We start from the raw sequence: 22609 nt of genomic DNA, 5'->3' as shown, positions 1-22609 counted from the left end.
TGGAGAGGAGGTTTAGATTAGACATCCGTAAGAATTACTTCACAGTCAGGGCAGCTAGGAGCTGGAACCAACTTCCTAGGGAAGTGGTGCTGGCTCCTACCCTGGGAGTCTTTAAGAGGAGGCTTGATGCCTACCTAGCTGGGATCATTTGAGCCCAGTTTTTTTTCTCCTCCCCTGGCAGGGGGTTGGACTTGAAGATCTATAAGGTCCCTTCCGACCCTACTTCTATGATTCTATGATAGATATTAGTGGATTTTTTATCCATGAATTTGAATCTGGGTATACCAATTCCTTTATGAACCTGGGTATACTCTGCTTCTAAAACCTCCTGCCATAATGAGATCCACAAGTTAAGCACATTTTTATCCAGCACACGGTTATCTCCCCTCTTTGTTACTATAATACCACTACAATGAAATGCAGAAAGTAGTACCTGAGCACAGTGAGCAGCATGAGGAAGTAAGGTAGCAGTCCCCATTTCACTATTACTTGTATTGCTGTAACAGAGGAGCAGAAATCTAAGGCTCCCTTCTGTGCACACTACACCAGTGGTTCTTAACCATTTTAGACTCAGGGCATCCCTCCCACCCCCTGTAACATTTCTGAATTGAGGCATCCCATTTCAAAACTTAAACTTCATTTGCTTGATACAAAAAATGATAGAGCAAGTGTTCTGTTGCAAAGAACTCAAACACCATAATGGATCAACATTTTTGACACTATGGATTCCTATCTGAAATTTCTGGATTTACCTCCTGAATCGTGTATGTGTTTGCATACCCAATCTTGTGCACAATGCTTAAAAGGATCTCATGGCACCCTGGTTGAGAATAGCTGCAGTACAACTTAGTGCGAGCTGATACTCAAGCAACTTGGGTAGGAGGAAGACCCCAGTTGCTCACCCTGACTAGAGAAGGGGAAAAAAAGTGGAGTTCAATTCAAGTACTTTTCTCTAGATTCGTGCCTGGGATACTAGCACTCTATAGCACCCCCGAGTCAGCACACATACAAAAATGCAAGAATGAGATTCAGAAAAAGGCATGTTCTAGCCTCTGGGGTTATGAATAGGGACCACCAGAATTCATGCTGGAAGTGCACTTTAATCATTCCCTTAATCTTGCAGTTCCTTTAATCTTGGAGTTTCTCCTGTATACCCCCATCCCACTGATTGGCAGAGGGGCCCTGCCACTTCCCCCCAGTTGGCAGGGAGGCAAAACCCACAGTTTTAAGTATGCCATGGCTGTCATCTCCTGCTGCTGATAGGTGGAGGGGCCCCTCTGGCCCTGCTGCTTGCTGCTAGCTGCATGGGGGGCAAAAACTGGCATATTTTAAATTGGAGTTTTCACCCCCCAGCCATCAGGAGCAAGTGGAGAGGCAAATAGGGCTCATCTGCCAAATCAGCAGGGGGGGGATGAGTGCAGGGGCACTCCAAAATTAAAGGAGCTACTGCACAGCACACTTCCAGCACACCTAGTTATAAAGAGCTGTAAGAAAGGATGGTCAAGCACTGGAACAGGCTATCTAGAGAAGTTGTGGAATCTCCTGGAAAATTTTCAAGATCAAGTTATACAGACACTTGACTAGGATGGTTTAGTCAGGGATGACCTGAACAAGGGGCTGGATTAGATAACATCATCGGGTCTCTTAGTCCTACTTTCTTATGGATTGTAAGCGTTTAAAATATAGCTTTGTGTCCTGTTCAAATTCTTTTAAAAGCAACAATTTTAAGCCAAGTTATTAAAAAAAACCAGTTAAATCACTTAAGAAGTTTACTCCCTCCTAATGCCTTCTCATTTTTTACTTCTCTCTGTTTACATACCAAGTCAGTGCAACTAGTTTTGTGTTTCTTCTGCTTCATGTAGGCAGAACCTGACAACATAAAAAGTCTCTGTATAATGGTACTACAATGCCCTCTACTGGTTACTGTTTGCTAGTGGATCTACTACTACTAAGTAATAATCACTTTCCAAATCTTCTAATTATGACATGGCAGCACCCCCACCCTCTAGATTGCATGCAGTGTCCATATTGTAATCTCTGTAGCTTTCATTAAAAGAAAAACCCTTGTACTGTAAATAGTATCAACTGGTTATTTATATCAAGAGTAAAATATTAAAAATACATACACACATTTATCTGAGGAATTAGCCTGAGAAAATTTATTTCTGGATGCTAACAATATATTAATTTCTAATGGTTCCTAATATTTTTAGCTTATATAGTACTTGGCATGCTTGAGCATGAAAGTTTCAGGGCTCAGGAAGTATATTCTTGATTAGTAATTTAGAAGGCAAGTGAATTAAGCACATGGGATTAATACAGACCACCACAGTTTGATACTTGCTTGGTAAAAATCAGTCACTTACCACCATGCACCCTGTTAAATGTTTGTAATCCATTGTAATTTTTTTTAAAGGATTTTTTTTGCAAAAACCTTATTAGTCTAATAAAAGATATCACTTCTGTCCACAAACCTCGACTGCAATTCATTATTACTGTCATCTCAGCCTTCTGTCCTGCAGCAAGGCTCACCTAGGCAAGGCAACGAAAGTGCAATAAATTACACCTATAAATTATCCTTCTGCTGGCAACTGCTAGGACTCTCCTTCTTCTGAACTCTTTGGCAGTTTAAAATGTTAGTGTTTTAAATTTTAAAATGTTAGTTTAAGTACCTCAAGGTGAGGATTTTGCCTCGTAAATGTACTTGAACAAGTGGAGCTTTTACTTTAATCTCTTCAGATTGATTTTTTTTTTTTTTTTTTGAACAGTCCACTTAAATCTGTAAAACTGAGATAGATGATCAAGGGAAAGAAAAGAATTTAAAGTTATGACCATTCCAGTTAACACGGTAAGCAGCTCTACAATTCTGGGAAAACGAAGGGAAGACTTCAGTTCACAAACTTTGCTAGAAAATGGAGAGTACCCTATCTTAAGAGCTGTCCCACTCACTTGAGGTTCCCTTTCACCTATGTAAGTTTCTTGCTCTCCAATAAAAAAAACTATACCAATGGCTTAATTCTCAGAAGCGTTGCATACCCAGAACTCCAGGTGCTTCAACACCTCTATAAAATGAAACCTTATGGTTTTTCTGAGGCAGCAGCTTTCGAATCCTAAGTGGTACAACACTCTTTAGGAACTGAGCGATGAACACCCCAAAATATTATTTTGTGAGCTCTATACATAACTCCAAATCAGCCACTTCCCTGACAAAGAATCACACTACATATGCAGTCCATCTACAAGCAGCTACAGGGCTTTTACTCCATGTTATTAACTTGTTTGACTTTGCCCTAGTAGAATAATGAAAGTGCCCAAGTGAAAAATTGCAGTCCTAAGAAAAAAAATCCCTGTTAAACTTGTGTTGGCCTCAAAAACACTTAACTTTACAGGAACATCAGTTTTGACATTTAAAAAAACCCCAAAAAACCCCAAGACTCAAACCCTTAGAATTTGCACAGCACTCAAACCACTCAGAGAGTAATGCAGTCAGATACCGAGCTTTTGCTGAAGTCCTGCCAAGATCCACTAACTAAATATTCCTGTAGCTATGTCAACCTCAGAGATGAGATCTGAAAATATCCAAGAGGAGACCCCCCACCCCACTCCCACACAAAATACGGCAATTATGTGATTTCAAAAACACAGCCAAAGGTGGTAGTTTCTCACTTCCTATGGAAGCATTTTAAGCACTAGTTTATTGGCAAACAGGTTATTATCTGAACTCCTCCTTTGGAAGCCATGTAATGCAAGAAAGGCCTCCCAGGGCTCACCCTCAGAAGTAGTTTTGAGGCTGAAGGAGTCTATAACCTTCAAAAATGTGGATTAAGACAGCCACATCCTCAGGGTTTCGCAGTGGCAAGCTTATGCAGCTTCTCACCTCAGTCAGATGGTTTTTGTTGAGTCTATACTCAAGAATCAAACACTCCTTGCGCATTGTATATGGAGTCTTGGTACTTAACTGAAAGAGCCTAGCACCAAAAGTCACATGCAACAATCACAGACCCTAAACATTTAATGGATATGGGGTTAATATGGTCTTCAATTTAAATCTTCGTTGTGAACAAGTTTGAGTACCAGAAGGACCATCAGAATCAGCTAACAATTCTACGTAAAATGCACTTCCCCCACACTATTACCTCACACTTACCATTAGCCTGTATTCCAACAGGTGATATGTAATATGTTAGTAAAAACATATTTACCAGAGGTTTATCAATAAAAAAGAAAAATCTATCAAGAATGTTTGAAAAGGCAAAAAGTTTCCTTCTGGCGTGTTCCCCTAATAAAAATGTCCTAAGCACTGTGGCATGCAATGCCTTGGACATCCAGCATCAGAACAAATTTTGACATTCTATTCCATCATTGCCAGGTACAGACGTTCAAAAACAAAAGACAACCATAATCAGCTCCATTTTGCCCACTTGACACTGGCTGGCAACATCAAGCCTTTGACTACTACCCTCTGATCCCGATGATCCAGGGAGTTTTTCAGTCCACCTTACAGTAACTTTATCCAACTCGTACTTTAGCCTGCTTGTGAGAATATTGTGGGAGATAAAAGCCTGCTAAAGTCAAGGCATATCACATCCACTGGTCTCCACATACCCAAAGCCAGTCATCTCATCATAGAAGGCAATCGGGTTGGTCAGGCATGACTTGCCCAGTGAATCAACACTGCCTGATCCTAGTCACCGTCTCCTCCTACAAGTGCTTAGAAATGGATTGCTTGAAGACCTGCTCCATGATTTTTTCCAGCGACTGAGGTAAGGCTAACCAGTTCTCCTTCAAGATCGGCACTGTATTTCCCCTTTTCAAAACACCCAGGAGCTCTCCTGATTGCCACAAGTTTTCAAAGATGTTGGCCAGTGACTCTACAATCACATTGGCCAACTCGCTCAACACCCTCTGGTCCCATGGACTAGTACACATCTAGCCTTTCTATGTAGTCTCTGACCTGTTCTTTTGCCACTGTTGGCCACTCACCTCCTCCCTAAACTGTGCTGCCTGGTGCAGTAGTCTGGGAGCTGACCTTGTCTGTGAAGACAGATGAAAAAGGCATCGAGTATTTCAGCCTTTTCCATATAGTAAGGGAACCACACTTTCTTTGACCTTCCCCTTGTTGTCGACACGTTTGTAGAAAACACTTCCTATTACCCTCCAAACCCCTGCTAGCTGCAACTCTAATTGTGCTTTGTTCTTCCCCATGTCATCCCTACATGCCCAAGCAATGCTCTTATATTCCTCCCTAGTCATTTATCCAAGTCTTATAAACATCCCTTTTCTGATTTAGTTTACTGAAGAGTTCCCTGCTAAGCCATGTTGGTCTTCTACCATACTATAGTTGTTAGTTAGCCTTCCTGCACATTGGGAAGGCTAACTAACTTCCTGTGTCCTCAATAAGGTTTCTTTAAAGTACCACCAGCTGTCCTGGACTCTACTCCTCCTCAGACTAGCCTCCTAGGGCAGGGGTTTTCAACCTTTTTTAACAAGTGTATCCCCAGCGGCCCCCTAGGGGGGTGGGGGTGCCGAGCGAATGGTCAAACACGGCAGGGGGTGGGGTTAGCAGCAGCAGCAGCACAGCATCAGTGCAACCCTGCTCTTGCCCTGCCTTGGCCCGCCCAAGACCTTTCAGAGTACTCCCAGGGGTACACATACCCCTAGTTAACATCCCCTGTCCTAGGGGATCATGCCCATCAGTTCCCTGAGCAAGTTAGTCTGTTTTTCTGAAGTCCAGGTCCTTACTCTGCTGCTGTCCCTCATTTCCTTCTCTCAGGATCCTGTCTGTTCTTTTCTTCCCAGCCCCACTCCCCCCTTATAAAAAACCCCCCTGTTTCACAAAAACAAGAACCAAAACCAAACAGCAACATCCATGTATTGAAGAAAACCCTTGCATTAAAAGTCTGTGACTCATGTGCTCCCACAGAGATGTCCTTTCATATATCTAAGTATAATGTAGGAAAGCAGTCTCACTTACTTGATGGTCCATGGGAGTCTCTGATTTCACCAAGATGCTGTTTGTGCAGTGCAATTGGAGAACGAGGAACAGCAAACAAAAAAGTCCAGGCCAGGAAGAAGCAAAATATGCAAAGGTGGCAGCAGAGGAAAAGAAGAAGGACAGAGTTAGTTATAACTAAAACAACATGCATATCAATACTGAAAGCAAGCCCTTAAAAGATTAACAGTTTAGAAATCAAACAGCTGAAGCAACATAATTGACAAATATGCTTAAGAGAGGCTATTAATAGCTTGTGTATGGTTAGTGAGCAGCAAATGCCCTCTTTCAGAGTAGGACTTGTAAAACAAATTTGCAAATGTTCACTTAAAACACAGCAGAGACATGCCCATTTGTATGTTGTTTCTCTTTACCAGGGACACTTTCCTAAAAGGACAGAAATCCCACTGAAGAACGAATTGGAGATATTTTTTTCTACTAGCAAAATAAACTGTTCACTTTTAAATAGATTTTACATAAACACCAACTCCTACATGTGAATACCCACTAGGATGATGCAGGTGGGCATTATTATTCTGTGCAATGGGAATTCAGAATTTACTTTCAGTGTAAGCACAGTTATTCATTCACAACACATACAGTATTCTTTCCTTTCTATAGCTTTAACATTTGTAAATCAGGTAAGAGGCATTTTTTTTCCCCATTAACTTTCCAAAATGTGTGTCTATACCTATTTGTTGCACAATACCTATATCTTTAATATACACATTTCTTCCTCAGTTTATTTTCCATTGAAGTGTATATGACTTCATGCACTGTGGGACGATGGAGCAGAGCTACCGAGTAATAGCATGCCCCACCTCTGAGTACAAGGTAAAGTTATAACCCATTTCAACACAAAGCCTCGATAAGGATTGGAGGCCCTGTTATGCTAAAAGTTGTACAGATATAAAAGGTGGTCTTTCTCTGCCCCAAAGGACTTAGAACTGGAGACACACATACTCATACACAAATTATGTGATCAAAAGGAGAGAAGCATAGGTGACCACGATAAGCATGCATCTTTCCTCTTAAGACGTGTCACTCCAAAATGCCTCTCTGCTGTGCCAATTTCTTCCTTTCAATTTTAAGTGTTACCTAGTCCAACATGTATTATAAATTTAGACAGAACACCATATACAAGTAAATATTCTGGTAGTATGCTCAAGCCCAAAGTTTTAAACAAAAACCCTATAACATGCAAACCCTTCCCTACTTTAAAAAAGTCTCAGTATGCATGTGAGTTAAGAGAACGGAAGTGAGGAGGTACCCAGGTCTGCGAAGGGGTATCCTAAGTCTCCTGCCTTCAAAGAATCCATTCATACAGTTAAATGGAGAGCCCAGAGATGCATAAAATTAGTTCTTCAGTCTGAATATGTTGCTACTTTTGTTGCAGGTAACCTTTATGATGCATCACAAAAAAGGGAAAATAGTTCTTTGAACCCCTCAATTTAGTTAGCTGCATTTGGCAGTTTTTTAAAAGACTATGTCCCCAGTTGCTAGCTGTTTAGTCAGGCAGTCAAATGTGACCCCTGCGCACTTTGGTCTTGCATAGAGTAGCAGGTGAAAGAAAATGTTTTTATGAAAAGGAACTTTGATTGCAAAAATCCCAGAAATTAAAAGGGAGCCAATTGACTGGTATAGTTACATTCTTTTAGATGCATAAGACAGCAAGACTGGGACAAACTACACCCTTAAGTGAGATTATATTATCTTACACTGTTTTTTATATCTGATAGGGACACCACAGCCAAGAGAAACAGTAACATGTACAAGTACATTAAAAGGTGTAAGAATCAATCCAGCAGGATCAATGACACCGACACTGAACACCAAGGTCTCTCCGTTGAGCACTGTTCCGATACCTGCCAGCTCACACACTCAAGGCTTTTGAAGAAAAAGGCAAGCAGTGGGAAATAAAGCATTAATGAGCAAACACAATTTAAAAATTTTTTGGTCCCTTGTAAATTACCTAATCCTTAGATGGTCTGTACTTGCATACTGGTAAGAAACATTGGAAGAGCACAGCAACAGGCCCTATACCAACTGCCTCTAAAGTACAGCCCTGAGCAAGTAACAACATGAGAACTACTGTCATCATGGAGCACAGCTAGTCACCCAAGGTGTCTCCAAGGCCTTTAATGTAAATATTTCAGCACTGCATGGCTAATCCTGCAGACTGGTATAAAGTGCTGCTATGCTACAGCATGTAACACAAGCTTGCCTAACTCTGTTCTTGATCTTCACCAATAAACAGTATGAACATACTGACAGACTGCATTCTCAGCTGACCCAGCATAAGCCTGAAACTATAAGTATTAGACACCATCTTTACCATTAATCAAAAAAAAAAAAAAATCAAAGCATATATTTTTATGCTTATATCTTCTCTTCATAGAAGTAATCCAGTTCAGCATCTTTTAAACGAAAAGAGCCCCATATCTCCCAGATTCCTAGTTTATTATCTGCAGCATCTGCAGTTAGCACCACTGTAGGTCAAACACTGCCTAACTAAGTAATTTCAACCCCCCCAAAGAAACAAAAATACTTACCTTAAAAGGATAAAGTTCTCTCTGAAGAGTGCATCAGGAATTCTATATTGAGTGCTGATTTTAAAAATGTGCTAACTGAAAACTAAGCCTGCATTTCTCAGACTATCACTGGTCATCAGTAACAAATTTTCTAATATTAAAACCAGATCCTCCAGCACAGGTGCGGTCCCATTGCTTACAGGGAATTCACACAAGTTGCACGGATTGGTACTTAGTAACCACCGATACACATGATGAAATGAGACCTAGCTCCTCCCCACATGCCTGTTTAAATTAGGCAAGAAAAAAACCTGAGTAAAGAGCAGCAAAATACAATTGTCATGAAAGGCAGCAGTCATACCCGATGACAAATAGTAGACCTGTCCCCATGAAAGTTTTATTTATACCTAGTCGTTTCTCAGATGAAAGCATTTTTAAAAGGCTAGCAAACCCAAAAGCTAGATCCAGTATCTTGCTTATGAAACAACATCTCTTTTTAAGTGCAGGTGACACTTTAATAATGCTTATGACATGCAGGGGTGCGCTATAAAATTTTTAAAAAAAAGACATCCTTAAATTATGATCACAGATTAAAATGTATTTAAGACTGTACATACAGGCTACTAAAGGGAAAAAGGTTATTAGCCTGCTGAGCCCTTCTTTCATGGCGTTTTGCTGCACTATATTAAGTAAACTTTTAATACAGGACAGACAGTAACTGCCTATGGATTACTTTAATCTATGATGTCAGTTAATACCCTGGGTAAGTGACCTGGAATTCAAGTGTGAACAGGAAAGAAAAATGGATCCAAGGTTTTAAGTATTTAACAATGCATTTTTATGACTGCTTTTAAAACACCTGTCTACAGACATTTGTACCAGTTAAACTAACTGACTTGCACAATATAAAGAGGTAGTTAGCTGTGAGACCAGCCGACTCTGAGCATCTCCAAATCAATTAGGTTCACCTCTACACCTTGACTTCTACAGTATAAGTTCACATTTAAATACTAGGATTGCTTGAAACTTTTCAATCTACCTTTATTCAACTGAGTACCATGTGCTCCATCTAGGGGAACAGTCTGCTCTAGAATATTTGGCCAAGGCTCCTTCCCCTTCGATGAAATATTGAAATTCTGTTGGGGGAGGGATGCGAGAGTAACAGTTATTTTCCTAACAACCCTCAGCTTTTTCCAGTTTGAGTGTCAACACAGTAACTTGTACTGATTTTAAAATATATATGTCTAGTTAAATAAATACGTGCAAGTTCATGGGTAGACTGTCTGATAGCATCTTGAAAAACAAACCATATTTACTCCAAGATGACCCTGAATATAAGACGGCCCCTCCCCCACCTCAATAATTAGGTTCTATACATGGAAAAATGTACAAGTTAGTTATAATTTTCCATGTATAGGACCTAATTATTGTAGGGTCATTCATTCTCTACCCCCAGTGTGAGTCAAGTAACTTGCCCTCTGGATATGCCTACCCCTTTGCACACTGCTGCTATAGGGCTGGGTTGTGGACTCAGTGCCCAGGCTGCAGTGTGGATGGAGCCTACCAGCATGCAGCAAGGGTAAGAAGGAAAGCAGAGGGGAGGAAAGAGGGCAGGTGGGGGACCAGAGAATGCATGCCAGGGGAGATGCAGGGGGAAGAGGCTGCAGGGGGACATGACACAGTAGTGAGGTGGGGGAGGCAAGGTCCAGCTGTGGCTCTAACCCTGAACCCAGGTAGGGGCTGGGGCTGGAGCCCAAGTCTCTAGCAGCCACTTGTCCCATCCCCCCTCCTTGTACTCAATTCCAAGATGAGGGGCTCCCTCCCAAATTAAAATGGTGGGGGGGAAAAGAGGGTGAGCCTCATCTTGGAATGGAATAAATATGGTAGTCGAGATGAAAGTTATTCCCTATTAAAAAGGCTCTTCCAATCATACTGTCAAAAAATAATGAAACCACAAGAAGAAAATTTCAAATTATATAGACAGGGTCCACAATTTGAAAGCACTGATCTTTTCAAAAGCTGATATGCTAAAGCACTGAATTTTCCATCATGTTTCTCTACAGCTTCCTTAAAAGAATACTGTAGGAGTTCAAACTCTGATGAAGCCAGATGGTACATCTCTGATGAGCACTTCCTGCAGAGAACCTCAAGTAGATTTCTGCCAGACTAACCAAAAGTTTACACCTCCAATGGAGGGAAAAAAGAAAGTGGTTGCACTCAAATGGGAACATGAACGAACCTATGTTTATATGCTACCCTCCTGGAGGTCCAGCACTTTCAGGACTGCTCAATTACCAGCTAAGCCATGAAGCTTTAACCTGCAGAGCAGCAGATGCCCTCTTACCTGTAAGTGAAAACTGCGCTTCAGTCAAAGAAGACTAGAAAAGGAGGAGGAAATATTAGAGGGAGAGACTATACTAAATGTCAGTTGTAGATCATTCTACCTCTCAGGGAAAATGAGGAAGACAAACTGAGTGCCCTTGTCAAGCCACAGAGAATTTTGTATCCAGAAACAAATCCTATGGGATTACTGGCAGCCAGCAAAATCCTCCAGTATGGAGATATTTCAAGTATTCTAACGTTTCTGTAATCACCTTAAAGCCACAGGAGCCCAATGAGCTCTGCTTTCCAAAGCATGGAAGAGGGTTTCAGTACTTTATTTTCTAACATAAAAGACCACACTATAAACATTTAACAAATTTATACCTATACAAAACTATCCAATTAAAGTGCAATTTTATGTTGATCTAAACAAACTACTACAATCAACTACACACCTGGGTAAATTTAATCAGAAGATTAAAGCAAAGTTGCCTACACAGTCTCCACAGGGTCAAAGAAATTTGCTATTTGCCCCAGCAATTAAGTAGAGTTGGCAGCTCACAGCAGCCCCGAAAGCAGGTCCAGGGTGCTGCTCAGGTTCAGTCTCAAGGAAGTCAGAGGGGTGGTGGCAGAGAACCCTGTTCTAAGTTATTTGGAACCTTTCCCCAGTGTCTACTTAGTCTAGTGCTGGGTTCTGCTGTGCAGGTGGGGGCCCACCTGAGATTGGGAGAGAAGCCATCCCAATTAGGACTAAGGTTGGGTATTTGACCCCATCAAATAAAGTTTGGTTAGTTAACCAGTCAAATATCTGTCAAAACAGTAAAAAATTCCCAATAGGTCCAAATAATAATACACAGAAAATGCATACCTTTTCTATTAGGAAAGGTGTCACACAATTTTAAAAGAAACAGTTGTGTCAAGAAAATTTAAAAAAAAGATTTTTGGGTTGTCCTGTAAAATTGCTATCATCTTTGACTGGTCAAAAAAAAAATATGCAGTCAATTGACAATCTCTGACAGGTCAATTGACTGGCCTGAAAACCTCAATTAGGACAGATACATGCAACATGCCACATGGTAAACCTAAGAGCAAAAGCTGAACCCTGACAAATATTGTGAACCACTGAGCTTTCCATAAAATGAAAATGTGAAAAAAGAAGAAGGTCTGCATAAGGTATGGTGTACCTGGGGATGGGAAGCTTGTGTGCACGTGGGGATCTATCTGGGTAGAGTTCACCTGGGGTTGGGAGGGAAGCCATCAGGATCTGGAGTTGTTTGTCTATTCCTTCAGATATGAAGAAACATCAACAACCTATTTAGAAAGAGAGGGCAGGGAAGCGTGGCACCTAGACATTAACTTTTTTTCAGAAGAGGTCTTCTTGAATGAATCCCGTCTCTAAAGTGACGCCCTGCCCGGACTTCAGGTTAACATGACTAACTACCTTAATCTATGCAGAGAAAATCCCACTGGACTTTCTATCAGGTTTAGCTGCCTTTGAAAATTTTACCCAGACATTGCGGGGGTGGAAGGGAAGAGACTGCTTTTAAAAAATGCCATGGTCAGCAAATAAGACTATTAATTTTTACAAAATTATTGTTTATTAGATATTTTAGACTTCCAAAAGGTAAAGATAATTGGAGTGAATGAGTTCCAGAGTTTTCCCTACTGAATGCTATTTTTAGCTAGTGTGCCCAGAAGGCCAAGAAAGAACAACAAAAGTTACCATTGAAGTCATATCTAAACTATTTAATACACAATTTAGGAAGAACCTGTTTCTTAGGTTTAAAGGGGGAAAAAGGTGGAGGCTTTGTTGTATGTAAAGATGGGCAAAACACACCTCTAGCAAAAAGAGACATTTTATACACATAAACAACTCTTGGAATGAGCAATAACAATAGCAAAACGTGATCTTGGGTAGTTTTTCATAGATTCATAGATGCTAGGGTCGGAAGGGACCTCAATAGATCATCAAGTCCGACCCCCTCTACCCAACTGCTCTGATTTCCTGTGCATTAAAAAAAACAAACAAAAAACAACCAGTATATTTGCCAATAGTTTAAATTCAAATCACTCCCTAACAGAGAGACAGAGACATTCAACGGACTATAATTCTGAGTTAAGAACCTGGGGTTATAACATTAGATGTTTAAAATCATACTTCACTGCATTTTGCTACACCTAAAAATTAAAATGCAAAAAGTTGGAAAACTAAGGAAAAAATGACCTACACCTAAAATTACTGGTTAACAATGCTCCAGTTGATTTTCCTCGTTTAACACACAAAAAAAGAAGGAACAGTCGTTTCCTAATGAAAACTAGGGAGTATTTTACATAAGCAACTTTTTCTACATATGAAAGGAACCCCATTTTCTGATTTAAGATGGGGAAAAAAAAATCCAACCTTTAAAGGAATCACAAAAAAAAAATCCAGTATTTGTAAGTGGGGTTTAATCTATAAATCACAACAATAATACCACTGTACAGAACACGCAACTTGGCACAGCATTCTTACAGGCCATTACTGCCTTTGGGGGCAACATGGAGTCAACTGCTCTGCCACACTGGCAGGGACACTGTTTAGGGAAGGGTCACAATGGCAGGTGTGCAAGATCACCACCATTTTAAATCTCCGAGGATAACCCTGGTAATTTTCATTTGGCATGGGAAGCAAGCATCAAATACCCATCATGAAGCAAGGAGCCATGTCAAGTTGAAGCTTCCAAACCCCTAGTTTTATGCATGAAATAGGGAAGCCATGATTTTTCAACACTATAGCAATACATTTGGCAGGTCACCAATGGAGCTAGCAAAAAGCCCATAAGGTGAGTTGGCAGAAAACTATGTAGAAATCATGCACAGTCCAGAAGGTTGGCAGTTCTCTTTAAAAACCTGGTAAAAAGCCACAGATCATTTATTATATGAAAAAAAAAGACTAGTACAACTAGAGACGGTCTGAGGTTTAAATGGAAACTATTTAAGAGACAAATTTAATTCTTTCAAAATACAAGTGAGCTGAATGGACTGTAATTTAAATCTAACCTTTTTTTATTAAAGGCACATCTCTGAGATAGTAAAATACATATTTTTTTAAAATCACATAAAAAAATCTGTCATCTTGGTCTGTATTCAACCTAAATTTTCCATGTTAAGACAATATGCCTGGAGAGACTTGGGCAAATTATTTTTGGGACACAGAATACTCTCTCTTCATTTTGGTATTTTAAGCATATTTAGCTTTTTGTGTTCTTTCCTAGGTTACCTGATTCTCCTGTGAAATTCTGTAAGAAAGCAACAATTTGTATTTGGGGGTGGGGGGGAGCTGCTTTTCCTACAAACTTGGAGTAAAACCACACACAGGTTAAGTGCTAGGTGAGATAAACAGGCTCCTGTTACTACTTGCGTTTTTTGATATCAGAAACACACTTAGCCATGCTCTTCTCTTCTCAAAAGCTTTTAAATAATTAATATAGCTCAAGTTCAGTGCATGTAGCCATGTCCATAAACTGTAAGACAGTGCCAGGTGAGAATACCAGCCTAGTCTGGCTACCAGCAGCACTACAGCTACATTAGTGTGGTGCTCTGCCCAGGCCAGTTAGTTTTGCTAAAGCAGCTCAAGTGCTTCCGACACCTAAAGCTAGCTCAGATACATCTGCAACCTTATGCCATCTAGATATACCCTTTTCAAGTTACTTTCTCCAGCCTTTCATTCTGTCTACATACTTCATTTCAAAGACACGCAAGATTTTAATAACCTTCAATTCTTTTTATTCTCCCAGATCCTGAATCTCTTCATATATTCTACTCTACCACCTCTTCCAGGAATCCCGCTGCTGGTTTGTTTCCACATACCTTTCTAAAATCATTCAACTGGAAGGCTTGACAGATCTGTCACTACCTACCTCATAAGCCATCACCTCTTCTTTATGTACCTCAAAGCTTCTTGTTATACACATTTCATCTCCCTCCTGGCTTCTAGTACCATGTCTTCCCATTGCCAAATATCCTCTTTCTTATCTTCACCCTCCACCCCCCCACCAGTCAGTAAATGGTTGCTTAACAGTAGTAGTAGAAATGCTATTTTAAACACATGGAGATGTGCAGCAACTGTTAAAAAGAGAAATTATTTGGAGAACACCAAAGTCTGTGCATCTACCTCCCAGCTTTGCTTACTGTGTGATGCTGCAGGTTACCCACCAATGAAATAAAGTTCACAAAAATATACAAGAGCTTCAAAAAAGGGGGGGGAGGGAAAGAGATTTCATACTGAATCCTGTATCAGTTAAACCAAGGGTGGGCAAAATGCGGCCAAGGGGCCAGATGCGGCCCACCAGGCCATTCTATCCAGCCCGCAGGGCCCCCCCAAAAAAAATTTTTGAAAATTAATCTGCCCTGGGCTGCCTGTCATGCAGCCCTTGAAGCCTTGCTGCAACTCAGTAAGCAGCCCTCTGCTCAAAATAATTGCCCACTCCTGAGCAAAACTATTTAAAGCTCCATGGCATTCCAAAGCTTCTGCTCAGAGACAAAATTCTGTTCAATACGAGAACAGGAAAGATTGTACTAACAGCACAGAAGATACAATTTTATAAGGGATTTATCTACATCAGTTTTAGAACACAGGCAAATGGCCTGCTATACACAAAATTAAGGGGAAAAAGCTCTACTCCCTCTACCAACACCTGCCAAGAAACCCTAACAGGACTTCTCCCATTAAAGCCCTCCAAGATGACCGTGATCTTCTACATATCAAAATTTTCACTTTTTTGGGCCTCCAGAGACAAGCTCAGTCAAATTAACTGCCTCAAATCCATACTTGTTAATTTTTGTATTATTCATACTCCTTTGAAAAGGATCTTTCAAAAGCACTTCATGTCTGTCAAAAAAAATGTTCCACATTTGTTCATAAAAAGATCAGAATTAGCCCAACTTTTCAGTTCTTCCCTATTCCAAAGTGAAAATAGTATTTCTGTATTACTTGTCAAAAACGTCAAGCAAGCAACAGATTTCAATGTTAAAAGTTTTCTAGTAGCAAAAAAAATAAAATAAAATAAAAAAGGTGCTATTGATCATCTTTAGTACAATGAAAACCAAGCTAGGCTGTTCTTGCCATTTGAAAATATGTCTAACAGCAGCTGTAGTAAAAAATAGAAACATGCAATATTTCACATTACACCTATAATTAAGATATATTTGGCCAATTTAATTGCTACTTTTTAAATGTTAAATATGTCAAGAAATCCTTAATAGTAGCAAAGTGAAAATGGTTGATATTACCTGCCTCAAATTTCAGTCCTCCATGGAAACCAATTGTTAAGTGTTTTTGCCTTTGAAATAGTCCTGCTAATACCCATCATTCCCTCCTTGCTCCCTCATCACTTCAAAGAATGCTGCCCTTAAAACTGCTGATGGACAAAAATACAATCTTGCCCTACTCAAATGGTGGCCATCAAGATTACCCAAATGCCTTTCCCCACTTCCCATACCAAAAGGGTGAATACCAAAGTCCCATCAAAAGTTTTCATACATAGAAACTATGTAGCAGTGAAAAGTAACATGCGAGGTCAACAGGCAAGCTCTGCAAATCTTAGTCCATTTCACTACTGCTGATATGCATACTTTATATTTACATTCAACATAGGAAGTTGTATTTTATATGCACAACTACAAGCTGAGAACCCATTTATAATAAAGAAACATTTGCATTTTATTTCAGGAGTATGAACTCGAACACAGGAAATAATATTTAAGCTACTCACTGAAGTTCTATCAGATTCCCCATCAAAAAGTGGAGTCTCCATGTTGCTCTGCATATCTCCTTCTCTTCCTCTTCTTCAATTAGAAATCTTCCATCCTGCTAACATGCATATCCTAAAAAAGGAACAAAGTTGCAATCATTCAGGCTTTAATATAATTGTTCCTCAACATCCCTGGCACCACTCAACTGCGGAACACTGCATTACTGAAGAAAGTGACCAGCTGCTACTATATGCTGATTACATTACTTGTGTTTGAGGATTACACAGCTTACCCCCAAAAAGAGGCTATAACATTAAAAAAAGGACTACAAAATGAAGTGACCAAAGTTAAGCCATCTCATTTTGCATGTTATGCTATGTAGTTACAGTTAGCCATACCATTTTCCTCAGAAGACACCCGTCCCCGCATTCATAAAAAAAGTGATAGGAAATACCAGGTTTTCCCCACCACCACCTCTTGTAACAGCCTCCAAGTTCCAAACACCATTTATCATATATCAAAACCTGTACTAAACAAAGAACCACTTTTTAAAGAAAAAGAACTGATCGGTGACACTCGCTGTAGTCAGAATGTATATACAATTTAAGCTCTCCCAATAGTTTGAGAAGTGTTTTCACTTTGCAGATATGGCATGAAGGTGCAAAGTGACTTACCCAAAAACTAGCTGTGTCACAAATGAGGCAATAAGTGAACTCCCGTTTGTCACTGGAGGAGTGAAACTCAGAAACCAAAACCACTCTGATTCAAAAGGCCCTCTCTGCTCTCTTTTAGGCACAAGAAACAGGATGCTAAGGTCTGATGTTTGTTCATATAAACCCACTACAAAAGACAGGCACCAGCTTGTTTTGAACTCCAAGCCAATTCAATTAAAAAACAGCCTCCTCCCAATTTTACAAGCATAATAAACTGAGGCAGGAAATAAGCAAAACCATGTCATTTATAGGCACATGGTGCTGGCCCCAGCCTCCAGCTGTTGCTGGCTGAAAAGCCAAGAGGGGCTGGGCAAATACAGTTTGCCCACAGTGAGACAATTTGTCCTGCAACAAAGTTCATGTGCAGCGGCATGTGCTAAGGCACAAATGCCACAAAATTTGTGCCACTGCAAGCACGTGCCCCTCCTTTTCCAGATGCGGCCATGGAGTCCATCTAGGATGGAAGAACTCTGCAACTCCACCTGAGGGCAAGTTAAAGTATGAACGCTTAATACACTGAGGGAATGAGGTCCAAGTGATAGGTTCAACTAGCTCAATGCATTTTTACTATATGTTACACGACCTTGACCTGTGTTAGAAGCTACCACTTGGGAGGCCCCGTGACTTCCACATGAAAGATAGATGGTGAAGCAAGAAAATAGTGGAACTCAAGCCAATTTCTATGTTTAGGTCTCTGCTCTTTTAACAAGCAAGTAGTAGTATACAGTTTAAGGACAACTCAAATACAGAGTTTCAGTAAAGGGAAGCACGTCAGTTTTGGCCAAGTCAACAAGCTTAGCAGGTAAACAGCACTTTTCAGCACCAAGTGGTTGCTGTTGCTTGCTTCCTAGTGTCATATGACTATAGTTCTGCATTCTCAGTTTTTACTGATTTTCACTGATTTTTAAGTCATTCAGTTTTTACTGATTTACACCCGTTTTTCAGTTCAAATCCCTGTTAACTGGCATGAGTGGGGAATGGCCCATTCCCCACTTGTGCCCGTTAACAGGGATTTGAACAGAAAAAACAGGTGGTGTTGGTAAGCCAAAAACCTGCTGCTGTGCCTATTACCCAAGGCAGATTTCTGGCCGGACCTAGGAAGGGGAGGAGTGGGGTGGTGGTGGTGGTCACATGCGGAGCAGGGGAAGTGGGGAGCGGTGGTGGTGCAGGGGCTGGGACAGGTTGACTGGAGCCACTGGCGGGAGTGCGAGACTCCCGGCTCTGACCCCATGCAGGCTGGACCGGGCTGCAGGAATCACTCCTGGGGCGGGCAGGTCCGAGCTGCACCCCAGCAGCTCTGGTTTTGGCTCTGTCCCGGACAGTGGGAACTGTAAGCCCCACCGGGGAAAAGGGGGAGGGCAGGTAGGAAAGCCTGGTCCCACTCCCGGCAGCAGACGCTGCACCCAGCTGCTCCACATGGGCCTGAAGCCGCTGCCTGGGGGTGCAGGGCTCCTGGCTCTCACCCCAGGTGGGGCAGGAGGTGCCAGTGCCAGGTCCCTCCTCCCTCCAAGTGCCACAGCAGCCCAGCAGCAGGCTACTGCAGCAGGGGGGAGCGGTATCAGTGCAGCCACAGAAAAAAGGGGGAGCGTGGCACCATGTACCTCCTGTCACTGATCCAGGGGCATGCATCCCACCCCCAGGAAGAGCCTGGCACAGGCCCCCCCCGCCCACAGCCCTCCCAGAAGGTATGTAGCAGCAAGAGCCATGAACCAGTCATGAGTCCAATACATCTCATTTCAGTTATAGCTGGACTCTCCAATTTCTTGCAAGCTACTAGCACACAAGAGCTGGCTGGACTGCAGCCGCATCAAATCATATATCTAAAGATGCACGCATTACGGCCTACTACATTAGGAAGCACTGTTCCTACAGGCTCTCCCCCTCTGGCTGCCCCTTTGCTTTAGTACAGTACTACCAGTTTCTCTTGTTTGCTTAAATTGTTTTATGCTACTTCAGTGAAGGTTTCTGAAATTATGACTCCCCTGTCCTGCTTTGAAAGGAATAGAGAATTCTTTAATCCCTACACTAGCACAGTGAAAGCTAGTAACAAATGTCCTTCCTGTATCATGTCCAAGTATTACCATTATATCTAACAGCAATGAAATACATTAGCACAGTGTTTCTGCCAATATAATCGGAAACAAAAACAAACAAAAGAGTCAATATTTAAGTATCCTGAATTCAGATTAGAGCCAGCATCTCAGAGGTAATTGGAACAGTCAACACCAGTCAAACCTATGTTCCAAGCTATTTAAAGTAATCACAGCACTATTTACACTGCTCACCATGCAAAGATTACCTTCACAATTGTAAAAAAGAGCCAAAGATTAATTTACGTGAAAGCTTAGATTATTGTACCACTTAGTAAGAAATGTAAAAGGAACACAAATTATGCATCTGCATAATCACATACGATACAGAGCCCTATATATATCCTCAACTTTGCAGTATAGCCTCTCCTTGTGAAAGAGAACATTTACCATTCCTGTTTTTAAAACGTGAGCATTTACAAATGGTTGCTACACCACAATATTAGTGAAGATAAGGACTCCATAAGGCAGAGCTAAAAATGACATGTGCCAACATCCATACAGATTCTGCCACTGAAAATGAATTGGTGTATTTAAAAAGAAAAAGGAAAGAAAGCACAAGCTGAACATTTTGATCATTAATGTATATACTTTAGTCACCAAATGTACAGTATAATTTCATTAAGGAGAACAAGAAGCCTTGTCAACTGCCATGATCCAACTTTATGCTGCCACACACACACTGGAAGCAATCCAGGACCTTATTTCCAAGATAATTCTGAATAAGAAAATGGAACAGGAGAAAAATGGGGGGGAGGGGAGAGTTGAGCACAGATTGACTGCCCCTCTACCCAGCAAAATGAATATGAAGTTTAGCACAGATATGCTGGTACACACTAGTTTAATTTAGCTAGCTAACCTGGGTAACAGACTCACACAGTTTTGAGCTGAGCTTCTTTCCAAGATGCTTACACTCAATAAGATACCAAAGATTGACAGCTGCCACAGAACATTAATAAGCTACTCTATAATAAAAGAGAAAAAGTCCAAAGATGGGATTTAGCTTATGCTAACAACCAGAGTATAAATCTTCTTGGTGAGAACCAACTTAAGGGGCAGATGAAGAAAATTGTCAGCGAGACTTGCTTAAAAGCCTGTACCTGACAACTGTATGAAGGGTTCATTGTACTATAGGCAGTCCTCGACTTACAACTGTTCAAGTTACCACAAACAGCAGTTGCAACATTTGTAAATTGACACTGGTTTCCAAGTTTTGGTGTGGGTTTCAGCTTCACAGTGCTGTATCCATCATAGTGGAAGGGGAGGGGGAAAGGAAGGGCCATGTGGGGGCAGATTAGGCCCCTGCAGTGAGATAGACTGGGGCTGGAGCAAGCGCTGCCCAGATGGGGCTGTGTGGGACTCTGGGAACTGGGGCTATGGGTGGGTACGGAAGAAGCTGGGGCCAGGTGGGCAGTGCCAGGGCTGCACCAGCCCATACTCTGGCAGTGCGGGGAACAGGAGCTATGGGCAGCCACAGAAACAGCCTGGCACTGCCTGCCTCACTGTATGGGGGCAGCAGCCAGACGAGCTATGACTCCTCCCACAGCCCCAGTAACTCAGCCACAGCTTGTCCAGCTGTTCCCTCCCATGGTGAGGTGGGCAATGCCAGGCTGCTCCCACAGCTGCCCATAGCCCCTGCTCCAGTGGCACTGGGAGCATGGGCTATGGGCAGCCACAGGAGAAGCCGCAGCTCATCCAAGTGCTTCCGTCACCGCTCCTGCCGGGGATGTGCTGGACAGGAGACTTGGATTGGGCCTGGAAGAGAAAAAAAAAAAAAGGAGCAGGCCCACAGCTGCTTTTGCATTGCAGAAGCTCCTGCAGCCACCAGGAGCCCAGGGGCCCTCCAGGAAGGGCCAGGCTGGCCAGGCCTGGTGTGGGGCAGCACAGGGGTGAGGCCAAGGCTGCGGAAGGCAGCACAATCCATCAGTAACCCAGCCCAGGGGTCTGGAAGGATCCCTCCGTTGAATCAGGTGCCTGAGGTTTCGGACAACAGCGGCCCACCTTGCCCCGCTCATGGATGTCCCCAGGGGTGCTGCTGCCTTAGAGGGAAGGCCCGTGTCCCCCTGCATGGTAGGGGCCAGGCGGCCTGCCAAAAGGTTGCCCCTGGCCCTGGGGCAAGCAGGGAGGCTCGGCAACGTCAAGGATCCATCCCACCGCCACTTCTCCTGGAAGCAGGCCCCTCTGGCCAGGGAAGTGCAGGGAGGGGGCAGGCTGCTAGCGGGGTGGGGAAATCACCAGGCAAAGAGGGTGGCGGAGGCCAGGGAGGCTTAAGCCAGGACTGGGGGGGATTTTTGGAGGCTTAAGACCCTGGTGATAGGAAAGTCCCTCTATGCCTCCCTGCCCAGTTGCCCTGTGGCATTGGGAGCAGGGGCTATGGATGGGCATGGGAGAAGCTGCAGCTCATCTGGCAGCTCCTGCCACTTGTCCAGGAGGGCATGGGGTGAGGGGGTGGAAATGTGTGCCCCCAGATCTGTTTGGGGCTGGGCAGGCTATGCTTGGGGCAGATCTGGGGCCACATGCCCACCCCCAATGCCCATCTGGACATGTGGCCAGAGCAGCAGCATGCCACTTGTCTGGGAACCATTTGTCAGGCAGCTTGTCTGGTGCTAGTTTGTTGCCACTGCTACCACTACAGCACTACCTGTACTGAAAAAAAAGATAAGTCCTAGTCCAGTATAAAATAAATAAAAGTAGCTTTATTACTAGTCTATAATTGATTGAGTACTATACAAAATTTTGGGTTAATTTTGGGTGAAAATAGGGCATAAGGCCTTGGTTCAGGAACCAATCCCCCATTTATAACATCGTTTCCTATGGGAAAAAAAAATCAGTTTCAAGTTACAACATTTCAACTTAAGACTCAGTTGTCAGGAACTGATTGTGTTGCAAGTCCAAGGACTGCCTGTATCCTTCTTTTCCTACCATCCTGTATATCACTTAATTGCAGGCTTTTTGAGGCTGAGCTTGTTTTTGTGCATGCACATATGTTGCGTGCTAATAGCCTCCAACATAAACAGGAAGGTAAGCAGCTTGTGATATTTTTTCAAACAACATTGCTCAATTGGTTTGCAACCCCAATTCACTAATTTTGCATTCAAACTTCAGATTCTACCATTCTCTGTGGCATTGCTCCATGTATTGTTATCAGCCTGAGGGCGTGAAACATTTCCATCTTTATCATTTACATTGGCTCTGTTTACGGATACAAAGTAACATCATGACCAAGAA

General features: G+C 42.1%; 1 protein-coding gene across 3 annotated transcripts in view; it reads right to left on the bottom strand.

Annotated features, from left to right (window-relative positions):
* Nucleotides 1-22609, bottom strand: part of OSBPL8 (oxysterol binding protein like 8) — a 139068-nt gene that overhangs the window by 78674 nt on the left and 37785 nt on the right. For 2 of the 3 annotated variants that reach the window (XM_019543178.1, XM_019543179.1), the window contains exons 2-3: nt 16599-16710; nt 5975-6011 (exon numbers count right to left, since the gene is read on the bottom strand). In XM_019543178.1, coding sequence (XP_019398723.1) covers nt 5975-6011; nt 16599-16652 — 91 coding nt within the window. In that variant the 5' untranslated portion in view covers nt 16653-16710. The remainder of the gene's footprint in view (nt 1-5974; nt 6012-16598; nt 16711-22609) is intronic. The other variant, XM_019543184.1, reaches the window with a different exon arrangement.

This window comes from Crocodylus porosus, unplaced genomic scaffold, assembly GCF_001723895.1.
Source record: "Crocodylus porosus isolate Cpor-Errol unplaced genomic scaffold, CroPor_comp1, whole genome shotgun sequence".
NCBI lineage: Eukaryota > Metazoa > Chordata > Crocodylia > Crocodylidae > Crocodylus > Crocodylus porosus.
This window is presented reverse-complemented; position numbering and strand designations above follow the sequence as displayed.